The sequence below is a fragment of the Leptosomus discolor genome, chromosome 24 (assembly GCF_034619465.1).
Source record: "Leptosomus discolor isolate bLepDis1 chromosome 24, bLepDis1.hap2, whole genome shotgun sequence".
In the NCBI taxonomy this organism is placed as follows: Eukaryota; Metazoa; Chordata; class Aves; order Leptosomiformes; family Leptosomidae; genus Leptosomus; species Leptosomus discolor.
In genome coordinates this window covers 6,412,277-6,425,359 of record NC_141414.1, presented here as the reverse complement: position 1 = coordinate 6,425,359, position 13,083 = coordinate 6,412,277, and the positions used below count along the sequence as shown (strand labels likewise).

Genomic DNA, 13,083 nt, shown 5'->3' with positions numbered 1-13,083 from the left:
GTCCGGCAGCCATGGAGATGCCGCTGCCGCCCGACGGTGAGCGCGGCCCGGGCGGGGGCGGGAAGGGAGCGAGGGCGGGGAGGACTCGGGACGGGGTGGGGTGGGGGGGAGCGGGGCCGGCGGGGGCTGACGGCGCTGCCTCCCCGCAGACCAGGAGCTGAGGAATGTCATCGACAAGCTGGCGCAGTTCGTGGCGCGGAACGGGCCCGAGTTCGAGAAGATGACGATGGAGAAGCAGAAGGAGAACCCCAAATTCTCCTTCCTCTTCGGGGGCGACTTCTACGGCTACTACAAGTACAAGCTGGCCCTGGAGCAGCAGCAGCGTGAGTGGGGCCCGCGGCTTGTGCGGGGCCGGCGGCGCGGGGCCGGCACAGGGCCGCGGCGGGCTCTGCTCCCCTCCCCCGCGGCCGCTGGTTCCCGGCCCCCGCTCGGCCCCGGCTGGCGGAGCCACTTTTCTCCCTCCTGGCCTCGCTCTGACCCGCCAGGACTGGTTTGCAGCCTCGTCCTGTCCTCTGAGCTCCAGGTAGTTGGCTGAGCCCTGCCCAGGGCTCTTCACGCCCCCCTTCCCCCCCCCGTTGGCGGGTTTGGAGGTAGGCTGGGCTGCACCGCAGGGACAGGCACGACAGGGCTCGACGCCTGGAGGGCTCTCAAGAATAGGGTGGTCCAACAGAGCAGCTCTGGGGGCTGGTCTCATGTTGGAGGCTTTTCCCCTCGAAGGGCTCAAGGAGTTGCTGATGCTCTTGGGCACCACCCGCCCTTGGCTGCGCAGTTTTTCGTTTGCATTGAGCAGTTACGCAAGAGCGAGGGTCTGGTTTAGAACCAGCGGAGTTTTCACGTGTGGGCTGGTACCAGATTGCTCCGGGAGGCTTACTTCAAAAGTTTACTTTGTCCGATAGTGTTGTGCAAGCAGAGCCAAGATATCGAGGCTACCGCGCAGATCCAGCCGCTGCCACAGCCATCCCTCCCGCCGGCTGCACCTATCCCAGCTCCTCAGGGCACTCCTTCCGTGGAGGAGCTGATCCAGCAGAGTCAGTGGAACCTGCAGCAGCAGGAGCAGCATCTCCTCGCCATGAGACAGGTTGGTTTAAGAGAAGCTCTCACCTGGTCCATCCTAGACTGCCAGTGTCTGGAAAAATGAGGAGTGAACGGGGAGAGGAAGGTTTCCTTCTGACTAGCGGTGGCCACGTGGCGTGTTGGTGAGGAGAGGGAGTGTCACTTTGCTGATTTTTGTTCTGTGGCAACTGCTGCCATCGCCTTAGGACAGATGGACCTGTTGTGGTAGGAAGATTGATCTTCGACTAAAACAGTTTATTTACGATATGAAAAACCGTGTTGGTTTGCAGAGTGGAATAAACTGACTGCTTTAATCTTTGTTTAGTGCTGCAGGGTGCTGGGCACTGCAAGACCTTCCAGCTTGTAGTATTTAAGGTGGATTCTGATTAGGGTTGGAAGGGAACTGTGTGCTTTGAACTAGTTGCTTTTGCAGGTGATGTTTTGCTGTTAAAGCTACTGGGAATGAAACTGAAGAGTTCCTGGAGGAAGGCACCGTGCCTAGATTATGTTCTGTACGTTTAGGAGCTTCCTGCAGTTAATTTTTTCATGGTGGAGAGATTTTAGAGGTGGAAATGAACTGGACTTTTCCTGAAGAATGGGAAGGGTCTTCTCAAAAGCAAATAACTGAAATGTTTATATGTGGTCACGTTGCTTGTGCAAGGTCTTGGCCTTCAAAATAGCTGCTTATGGGTAAGGGGACAGGGTCACAGCAGTTTAGTTCTTCAAAAGAATGTTGGATGGAATATAATTCTTCCCTTTTTTTCTCTTTTTTTTTTTTTTTTTTTTCCTTAGGAACAAGTCACATCAGCAGTAGCCCTTGCAATTGAGCAACAAATGCAGAAGGTTTTGGAGGAAACCCAGTTAGATATGAACGAATTTGACAACTTGTTGCAGCCCATAATTGACACTTGTACGAAAGATGCAATCTCAGTAAGTGATCCAAATCTGAACAGTTACTTGGGGTTGGTGTGGATTAAGTATAATTTGAATTTTGAGACTGTCTGTGTAGTAAACAGCAGCTTTATTGTTTTGTTGTGTGGTGGTGAGATGATAGCTGTTACCCGAAAGCTTCCTTTCTTGCAGTTTATTTCCGAGTTCTAGGAAGTCTTTGTGATATGAACACATTAATTTAAAATATTTTAAATTTGCTTTTCTAAGGCTGGCAAGAACTGGATGTTTAGTAATGCAAAATCTCCTGCACACTGCGAGCTGATGGCGGGGCACCTGCGAAATCGCATAACAGCGGAGGGAGCTCACTTCGAGCTTCGGCTGCATCTCATCTACTTAATCAATGACGTGTTGCATCATTGGTAAGAACTAAATTATGATTTTCAGTTTGGTGTGTTGATTAATTTGGCGAAGTCTCTCCCTGCTAGATCTGTTGTTAGTTGGACTGGTCACGTTCTGCTTTTCATATGGTCGTTATTTTCAGCGGCTGTTTTAAGCTGCCCATAGCTGGCACAAAGATCAAGTGCTTTAATAATCAAATTCAGCTTTTACCTACTTTGTGGGGTTTTCTTTCCTCCAGGCAGACTTTACAGTAGAAATGTAAAGGAGGGAACGCTGGTGAGAGCACCGCTCTTAGTAGAGCGGGGCTTGGGATGCCTCGCGTATGACGATGCTCTCGGTGTCGCGGTGACAGGCAGTAACTCTTCTCTTCCCGCTCCTTTTCTGAAGCCAGCGGAAGCAAGCGCGAGATCTTCTGGCTGCTTTACAGAAGGTGGTTGTGCCTATTTATTGTACCAGTTTTCTGGCAGTGGAGGAGGATAAGCAACAGAAGATTGCCAGAGTGAGTGTCTGGGTTTGGTTCGACTATGCTTTGCGTCGGGACGTTAGTGCTGGGCAAATTCGCAAGTGTGAGGATGGTGGAGGACCCCTGAGACTTCCCTAGGGTGATTGCCTTCATAAAGACTGTACTGGATGTGCTTGAATTCGTGACTAGAACTTAAAAATACCCGGGCTTTATTCAGAAGTTGCCGTAGTGATGAATGCATCTGAATCTTCGGTGGTTCAAAGACAAGTGCTGAAATTCTAAGTCTTTTGACAAAGCTAAAGACGTGCAAATGCTGTGTCTCAATTTTTCTTTTATTGTTCATTGTTTCTAAAAACGTTTCACTCTTGAATTTGTGCAGCTTCTTCAACTATGGGAGAAAAATGGGTACTTTGATGAGTCAATTATTCAGCAGTTACAGAGCCCGGCTCTTGGACTTGGCCAGTACCAGGTTAGCCACAAAAGAAAAGTAACACTTTCTTATTTATGAAAATATTTTGAAAACAAATTTAGGAAATGTTTTCCTTTTTTGGAAGGTAAATATTGTTAATATTATTTCTCCACAACCCCCCCTCCCCGTCTTGAAGTTGTTTACAAGGGATTATGAAAACGATGCGAAACACAACCTTGTGATTTCATTCAGTAACCTACTGCTGATATCCTCCTGGAAAGTCTGTTTGCATTTGTCGCTGCTACAGTCGTGAACATATTTGACTGTGTTCTCTTTTTATGGAAATGAATGTTTGGTAAAGAGGAAACTGGAGAAACCGTAGCTTTAAATTGGATACGCTAAGCACAGGCATTGTTGGGGCAGCAGGAACTATTCATTTTTAGCATTAATAATGAATGCTGTTGATTTTGGCTGTATTTGAAAGCTGAGCATTAATGTAAAGGGTGGATTCCAGCCTGCAGAGAATATTTTGGAAATATTCACAGAGCTTCATAGTGTGGCTCGGTTCTGCCAGCAGGTTGTCCTGCGTTCTCCTGCGTTTCTTGGGAGGGGGCAGAGAGCCATGTAGGGGATTGTGAATGAGCAGGTAGGATACCTCGTTTAGGTACAGCCTTACCTTGTTCTTCTTAATTTGTCTCCTTTTATCAGGCAAATTTGATCACTGAATATGCAACGGTGGTACAGCCTGTACAGGTGGCCTTTCAGCAGCAGATACAGAACCTGAAAACTCAACATGAAGAGTTTGTAAACAGCTTAACACAGCAGCAGCAGCAGCAGCAAATACAGATCCCACCACTAGAGAACGAGGTGAAATCAACGCCCCCACCTCAAGCCCCCACAGCAGCACCAGCCTCGGCTCCACCATCTGCTCCAGTTACACAAGCAGGTACTAACCTGTGCTGGGGACCTGTGCAGAAACCAGTGGGTGGCAACATTGTGAGATTTTTTTTTTTTTTGGTCCTTTTTTAGTAGTGAGACTGCGCTGTGCTGGTTTGGTTCAGGCAAAAGCCTGAGACTGTTTGGAGGCTTGTAGCTGGTGCAGTCTGATGCTTGAATATAAAAAGAACCAAAGAGACAAATGTTAACTGGATCAGAAATCCTCTCTCCCAGTAATAGGTTTCTGCAGAACATTTGCACATCCATCACAATTCAGTTGTAGGTGTGCTGGTGTCTTGTTAACTGCAGGTGACCTGGATGCTTATAACAGTCTCCAATTTGTTTCAGATGATGGTAAATCTCAGCTGCCTCTAGCTGGTTCTACAGAGTATGACACAACAGGGTCTGGAGTGCAGGATCCTGCCTCTGGTGGACCACGTGGCCCTGGATCTCATGATCAGATTCCTCCAAATAAACCACCCTGGTTTGACCAGCCTCACCCTGTTGCACCATGGGGTCAACAACAGGTAAAGAACAGGGTTCTGACACAAGGTATAGCGGGAGGTGGAGGTTCAGAATGACCATCTTGGTGGTGAAAAGCTGTGAAAGTGCTAAACCCAGGTTCAAATGCCGAGTGTTCTCATTCCGAGACCAGTTAAAGGCAAAGTATAGGTTGTATTTCAGTTTGTCAACCGTCGCACTTCCCCGGTGGACAAGCAGAGCAAGAAGTACTGTCTGGAGTACAGAGCTGCTTGGTTCAGTGACAGTTTGGGCTTTTCTCTGAAGCTGCAGTTGTCCAGACCTTGTGTGCAGAAAGTTCTTTCACTTGTGCATGTGGCTGACGAGGTTTACTTTAAAGGGTTGATTGTTTTTATTGCATTCTTTTATTTTGTAGCCTAACGGCCACGCTTCTTTTCTTCACCCCTAGGGACCACCTCATTGTCCTCCGTGGAATAACAACCATGAAGGAATGTGGAACGAACAGAGAGATCAAGGCTGGAACAATCAGCGGGAAACACCTTGGAACAACCAGCCCGATCCTTCTTGGAACAACCAGTTTGAAGCACCATGGAACAACCAGCATGAACAACCTCCATGGGGTGGGGGTCAAAGGGAACCTCCATTTCGAATGCAGCGGCCACCTCACTTCAGAGGCCCATTTCCTCCACATCAGCAACATCCCCAATTCAACCAGCCCCCGCATCCGCATAATTTCAACCGCTTTCCACCTCGCTTCATGCAGGATGATTTTCCACCTCGCCATCCCTTTGAAAGGCCTCCTTATCCTCATCGTTTTGATTACCCCCAGGGGGATTTTCCTCAAGGTAAAGTGTGCACCAGGCCAGGTTTTCTTACGTTGCGACGCTGATTGCCGTTACAAAATTATTCAGTGCTTTGGGGTGACAGCTTATTCTTGGTGGACTGTTGTGGTTTTCCTGAGGAATGTGGAGTTTGGGGGTTTGGGAAGCTGCTGCTAACGACTCAGTAGGAAATAGAGGCAGAGCTGGATGCTTCCGTGCTTTTTGAGTCTTCCTTCCCGAACAGATGCAGATAGCCAGAAATGGTAACCCAAACTCGTCAGCATCTCTACAGGTGCCCCTTTTGTGACTATTTCACTTTAAAAATAGTGAGCTCAAAGGTGAGAAGCAGCATTTGCTTGTAAATTCAGTCTCCTGCGCGTCAGGCCGTAGATGAGGGCTCTTCTGCTGTGCCCTCTGCAGATGGAGGAAGTCAGAGGAAGCCGGGCTGGAAGCAGTTGTTCTTGTGCACACGCTCATCCGTGCCCTTTTCTTCTCTTTATTTTTACTGAAACGCTCTAATTATCTGCCTTAATGTTGTGTGGCTTGGTAGGGTCTGGTGAAATGATCCTGACCTCCAGTTCTCCCCTCCTTGTTTGGTTTTTCTCTTGCTGGAACGTGGGGATGTCTGCGAGTGCAGTCGGGGCGCTGCTTGCCTGGCCTTTGTGGCTCAGATGGGCTGTGGGCTCCCTCGTGAAGTCTGGTGCAGTTCTGCCCCGGTGTCGGTTCTATTTCACATGCAGAAGTTGTGGTTATCCTGGAATGATCCTTACCAACGTAAAGCGTAAAGATCACTGTGGTTCTGTATGACAAGCCACTTAAAAGAGCGATTCTGTTGCTATGTAGGAGTTGCTATTTGAGACTTAAAAGATTCTCAATTCCTCAAGTACAAAAAACATTGAAAATCGATAAACTAGAGCTGAGATATTTAGGGTTGCAATTAACTTCTCCAGTAGAGATTGTTCTTGGTTTTTTGTTTTTTTTTTGTCCCCCTTTGGGTTTGTTGTTCTTTGTTTATTCAGGAGTTGTGGCAGTGAGTAGGGAGAACAGCTTTTCTTGTCCTGGGGGAATTAAGGTTTAAGCTCAGAAGAAGATGCTCTGTTTTGGATTGTAGTAGTGATCCAAAACATCTGTCCTTTCGTGGAAAGCTGTTGGAGGAGGGGATCTACTAAACAGATGGCTACAATTAGGAAAGCAGTGAAGCAATGACAAGGCAGGCTGTGCTCAAGTCCTGATGAAGATGAGTCAAATAGTACTGGCTGAAGACTGGGCAGTGGCTGTAATGGCTTTTCCTGGAAAAACTGCTGGTGCTGCTGCTGCAGATGTTGGTTTTCAGTCTTTAATAGTGCAGTGAGGTCAGCAGGGTGTCCTGGCGTTTGTGGCAAACGGTTCGTCCATCAGTGACTGGGGGATGTCGTTCCCTTCTCTATTTTAGCAGGATATTCTCTCTACCTCTTCTTGAAACGCTCGTTAAACAAAGTATTTTCTTGTCACCTACTCATGTGAGTTAATTCCTGCCATATTTATTTCTTTATATAAGATGGTTTGGCAGAGAGACAGAGCTAATGGGAGGTCTGCGCTGAGCCACAACTGTGTGTTTAGGCTTCACAAACAGGTCTCCTCCCCAGCTGCCCGGCTGCAGCTGAAACCTTTTGTCCTTGCGCGTATCTTTCTCGTGGTGCTTTTGGACCGCAGCACTTCCCAAAGCGAGCCGTGGCTTAGGGTTCAAGTATCCTGTTGTCCTGAGAGTGGCTGCTGTGGCCAGGGAGGGAGGTGCCGCTGCAAGATACCCGTGAATGTCGGACCTGTCGCCAGCCTCTAGTTCTTCAGTTCCGTTGCTTTTCTGGATCCGCAAGGCTCTGGGTGCTGAGATTGGGTTTTGGGGTGAATGCTCTAATTGGAGTACATCTCTGATCGCCTTCCGTTCTCGATAGCTAAATGAAATGTTTTTCACCCTCCCACTCTGCAGAAATTGGACCTCCTCATCATCACCCTGGTCACAGATTGCCTCATCCTGGAATCAGTGAGCATCCTCCCTGGGGAGGGCCACAGCACCCTGATTTCGGGCCTCCCCCGCATGGATTTAACGGGCAGCCTCCTCACATGCGGCGCCAAGGCCCTCCTCACATGAACCATGATGACCCCAGCCTGGTGCCAAATGTTCCCTACTTTGATCTTCCGGCTGGACTGATGGCTCCACTTGTAAAAGTAAGTGCTGCGACGGGCCCTGACTAGTGGAACAGAAAGAACAAAATCCCGTGGTCGGTAATAGGGGCAGTTGAACATGGACCTTTGTAATTTTGAGTCTTTCCATCCAGCAACCATCAGCCAAAGTCATTCTAGGGTGTACAAGGGCAGGAGCAGGGGGAGAAAGTAGTGAAAATGGTAACATTTCAAGTGGTGTGTCCCGGTGAAAGCTGTTTGAGCTCACGTATGTGAAAGACTAATTTACTCTTGAAAGTCTTACCCCTGTTCTTAGAAAATAGAAACCCCCAGTGATTTTTCAGGTGGGCAGAGGGACCTTGCAGTTCTGATGTGGCCACTGTGTGCTAGTTTTTGGTATTCAGAGTTCTTTCTGACACAGATGTTTTGCAACGCTAATGTTATATAATACCAAGAACGATAGGAAACGGGAAATGTGTCTGTACCGGCGTCTTCGGGGTGTACGTACGTTTATGCATTCTGTGTTGGAGGTGAACAAACGGGTCTCTTCCGTCTCTACCTTTGTGTTACTCTCGGCGTGCACCAGCTCTTGCCAGGCTCCCAGCCCGCCGCTGGGGTGGATGGGCGAGAGCTGCATTTTATCTGCCTGGCGGTCCAGGTCCTGCTGCAGCCTGCGCAGCGCTGGCTTTTCCTGTAGAACTCAAAATGGTAGCGATAGCAGGAGAAAGCAGTGGGTCATCTGCAGAATCCTTATTTCTGGAGCGTTTTTTTATCCAGTAGTGAAATGCGAGGTCCCTACACAGTTAAATCTGTATTTATCTCTTCAGGTAGCCACCCCATGACACGTGACACGAATGTAATTTGTTTTGTTTCCGGCAGCTTGAAGATCATGAGTATAAACCTTTAGATCCTAAAGATATACGTCTTCCACCCCCAATGCCCCCCAGTGAGAGACTACTGGCTGCGGTTGAGGCATTTTATAGTCCACCATCTCATGACAGGCCTAGAAACAGGTAAGAGTAGGTATAGCTAACAATATGGTAAGGAAAATGCCCTGAGAAGCTGTCTCAAACCACGAAGTGCCTCTCTCTTCCTTCGCCTGTGTCTTGGTTCTTCTGATGCTGAAATGAGTGCTCTTGTTGTGTTTTAAACTGCACACGCTGTTTGATCTTACACGGAGATTTGCGAGGCCTTTTTGCCCAGGCCCTTTGTCCCCTACAAAACCCAGCGGAAATCCTGAATGTCTCTGCTTGATCAAAGTAGAATTTTACAGATGTCGGTTCTATGTGTGGTTGATTTATTGCAGTGAAGGCTGGGAGCAGAATGGACTGTACGAATTCTTCAGAGCTAAAATGAGAGCGAGGCGGAGGAAAGGTCAGGAGAAGAGAAATAGGTGAGAGATTCCGTCTGCTGCCTTGTGATGCATGATGTTCATTTGGAAGGTGCTCGGAATACCTTGGGCTAAAGGCAGAGGGAAGGTCTGTTCAGTATTCACCTGAGCTTCAACTCGCTGGAGTTTCTCGAATCTGCAGAAAATAGTGTTTGCCCCACTCCAGTTTTCACTGGCTTGTCTGCAGAAGTAGAGTGCTTGCGTGTAATGGGAATTTGATCAGCAGTATATTTGTGTTTCTTAGGCTTCTCCCAGGAGTTTCACTGGAGTTTCTCTGCTTTTATCTGTGCAGTGGGCCTTCTCGGTCTCGCAGTCGGTCTAAAAGCCGAGGTCGCTCATCCTCCCGGTCTAATTCGCGATCTTCAAAATCATCTGGCTCCTATTCGAGGTCACGATCTCGCTCTTGCTCTCGATCACGATCCTATTCGCGCTCTCAGTCCAGGTAGAGTGCCGTGGGCTGAATCTTGGGTGGGGTGGGAAACCCCAGCCCTCGGGGCTGAGTGGGGAACGCTGGTTGTTGCACTGGTAACTGGTGCGTCTGGTCTCGTGTGCTCTCCCTTGCCAGAAGCCGGAGCAGGTCCCGCTCCTCTCATAGCCGCTCGCGGTCACGGTCGCGGTCACGATCGAAGTCGTACTCACCAGGAAGGCGGCGCCGGTCCCGGTCTCGCAGCCCCACTCCTCCGTAAGCTTTTGTTTGTTTGCTTCGCTTTTTACCTGCGTTGTTTGGAAAAGTACCAACCAGGGCACTTTCCCGTTAGCTGGGCGTCAGCCTTCCAGCAAATAGTAGAAAAGAAGACGGAAAGCAGATTTAGAAACACTTATGTGCTGCAAGTGCTTATAGAGAGAATATTACTGTTGTGGTGGCTTTGTGTGGTAACAAAACCCCGTGCAGCCATGAAGGCTTTGTGTTTGTGTGTGCCTTCTGAGGAGGCAGGAGGAATCCTCCGAGCGCTCTCTGTGCCGGTAGGGAGATCGTAGTGTTTGATTTCCCTTGCACTGAGATGTTTCTGGCACCTTTGGGACTCCATAATCCGACAGCTTTATAAAAGGAGTGGATGGGACCGTATAGGGGGGTTTCATGTTTAACAGGATATGGGTGACCTTGCTTTGTGTCAGAACAGGATCACTCGTTCTTCCTTTGTGCTGTTTATGTCCTTAGTTCTTCTGCTGGTTTGGGCTCCAGTTCTGGGCCTCCTATACCAGAATCGAGACTTGGAGAAGAAAACAAAGGCCATCAAATGCTAGTGAAAATGGGTAAGAGGCTGTTCTGGAGTCTTACACAAGCTGGGAAACAAAATCAGGCACCAAACTCTTGGATACAATTAATTAATGCACGTTCATAAGTCATTATCCCACGGTGTTCCAAGGTCAGCGTAAGGTATTCAGAGACAGAAGCGTAGAGCACACGGAGCAGTGGTGGTCGCTGCCGTTCTGGGGAGGGGGTGGAAAGCAGGGACGTGAGTTTGGCACCAAACAGAACTCCCCTACCCAGGGTGTTTCATCTCCCTAGTGTCGATCGGCAGGGTCGGCTGGATGGATTGGGCCGGTGCTGTCTTTCCCCTTGCCCTCTTCAAAGTTTTTAGGGGTAGTGCTGATGTTTGTCAGCTCCCAGAATCTCTCCACATTAATGCTCTTGAAATGAGTGGGACGGTTCCTGTGTTTCAGGCTGTCTGTTACCATCCCGCCATGTCAAACTGACGCCGCCTTTGGTTGTTTCTGAAATGTCTACGCTTGTCTGTCTGCAGACTTGGGGTAATAAAACAGTTACAGGGTTGCAATGTTGGGCCCTTTCTGCAGGGTGGAGTGGATCTGGTGGATTGGGAGCCAAGGAGCAAGGAATTCAGGATCCGATTAAAGGAGGCGATATCCGAGACAAATGGGATCAATATAAAGGAGTGGGAGTTGCATTAGATGACCCTTACGAAAACTACCGAAGAAATAAAAGTTACTCGTTTATCGCACGCATGAAGGCCAGAGATGAATGTAAGTGGATGTTTCTAAGCCATTTCAAAAGCTGTGCAGACCCAGTAGCCATTTTGTCCGGTTTACTGTAGACTGTAAACCCAAATCAAAAGGCTAGTAACTCTTCCTTCTTTCTAATGCGACGGGTACAACAAACCAAGAGGTAAGTAGACACATACTGTGGTTAACGCAGCAGCTTTTCCTTTTTAGGTGTTGTGTTGTATTCTGATTTCTGAAACGTTAATTAACGAGCCTGTCCTGTGTCAGCCCCTTCCCAAAGCCGCATCTTTGAGGGTTCCCCTTCAAAAAACAGGAGCGATCCCAAAGGTAGTGGAGGGAGCCCACGCCGCAGGAGGGGTGGCTGCCAGAGCAGGGAGGGCTTTGTGCTTGGAACGAGCGAGACCAGGCGTAGTGTTTGGCCCTGCCCAGCTCTCCAGTTTCCTCCGATGAGCGGCACGTTCTGCCAAAGCCAGAGCTGGCCGTAGCGCAGGAAGGGTTCAGAGAAGTGGAGGTGCTAATGAAGGCAGTTACCCACGTGGTGGATTTTTGCAGAGTCTGTGCCGCATGGAACAACTGCGCTTGCCAAGGACTAAAAGGAAAAAACGGGCATGCGAAAGGAGCGGTCGCTTCTGCCTGTGGCCGCAGTAGATCCGTGTAGTCACGTGGGTTCGAATAAAGCCCCAAAGGAAAAACTCCTTATTAATCGAGCCCTCATTCCATGAAACATCTCAGACAGCTTAGGTAACTGCAGAATGTGTAAGAACTCTTTTCCCTATTGTTTCAGTGAAGCGTGAAACGCAAGACCCTCCACCACCCGAATAAGACTTTCTCTGAAGAAAGATGTCTTGCATCTTCTACAAAACACTAAACTTGTATAAATCCGGATTAAAGTCTGGAGGAAGTGACAAGTGAATAACTTTTAAAACTATGGTGAAAAATGGAAAGCTATGACATGTTCTTCAACACTTGTCGTTTAGTGTTTAAAAAAGGCCAGTCGTTACTATGACATGTCTAGCAAGTCTTAAGAATTTCCATTTATTTTGCAAAATTTTTTTAATTAGTTACCCATTTTATACTAGAATTAACCCCCCCGTCCAGCTGTCCCTGGTGCAGGATTGTGATTCATTCATTCCTGTGGAATACAGACGTTATCTGATATGGTTGTATGTACTCTAGTTCCATAATGTATGTTTATTTCTCTCAAAAGGTTAATTCTATTTGAAGTGGAGGGGTGCTGCCTTGGGATCAAGTCAGACTGATGCTGAGCAGTGTATCCTAATGTCTAAATGGGGAATGAAGCATCTAGTTCCAGTACAGGTGACCTATGAGCACTGTGCAAGCTTGTTAGAACCTACCCTACAACTTAACGCCCCTACACACCAGCTGCTGCAGTCCCAACTCTGGTCAGCACACGAGGGTTAACTGTGCTAGCTTTTCACGCGCTCGAAGGGATGTTCAATGCTTTGTAATGGAAGACATTCTTTAAGCTTTTTATATTTTTGTATATACCCTTTAATAAAAGCTAATTAGTTCAATAGAAGAGAATCGGTTTTCTCTGCTCTGCAGGTTTCTAACAATGAAACGTTCTTGGAAACTTCCTTGAATCTAAATGAGTAAACAAACAAACAAATACAACCTTTTGTAACTGTTTCCAGAGACCACCAGCTAAAGATGTTAGGCCCTTGCACTGCACTTCCACTCCAGAGGTCTGCGTGGTGGTAACCTCTTCCAGAGTCACTTGTTTGTATAGCAGAAACCCTCTTAAAACCATTCAGTTAATATGGTGAAATATCAGTTTGTTCTAGATCTACTGTAGTTGTGGAACTGTAACTGTCTGTGAATCAGCATACACCACCTGTATGTTATCAACTTGTGAATTTTATTGTTTTGCCTTCCAATAAACACCTTTTTTTTAATAAAAATAAAATGGTGGCTCCTATTTCAGAGTAAAGGGATTCCTGTGCGTTGGCTCCAAGCCTTCCTTGTGTTGAGTTCATCTTTACTGCACCACCAACTGCAGGCAGTTACCTGACAGGGCTAATGACACATAAGCACTGGTTCAACATGGCGCTCCAGTTGGGCTGTGGCCTCTTTCTGCTGTGACCAGATTGCTGGGGTG

General features: G+C 48.0%; 1 protein-coding gene across 1 annotated transcript; it reads left to right on the top strand.

The window, feature by feature from the left end:
* CHERP (calcium homeostasis endoplasmic reticulum protein) lies at positions 1–12,906 on the top strand. Its single transcript, XM_086477387.1, has 18 exons — positions 1–36; positions 150–323; positions 897–1,078; positions 1,846–1,983; positions 2,212–2,363; positions 2,731–2,842; positions 3,186–3,275; positions 3,924–4,161; positions 4,500–4,678; positions 5,080–5,476; positions 7,419–7,657; positions 8,492–8,625; positions 8,919–9,005; positions 9,295–9,444; positions 9,568–9,684; positions 10,162–10,256; positions 10,800–10,985; positions 11,749–12,906. Exons 1-18 carry the CDS (start codon positions 12–14, stop codon positions 11,784–11,786), a joined length of 2,733 nt encoding a protein of 910 aa, XP_086333513.1. The 5' UTR covers positions 1–11; the 3' UTR covers positions 11,787–12,906.
* Positions 12,907–13,083: the final 177 nt, after the last annotated feature.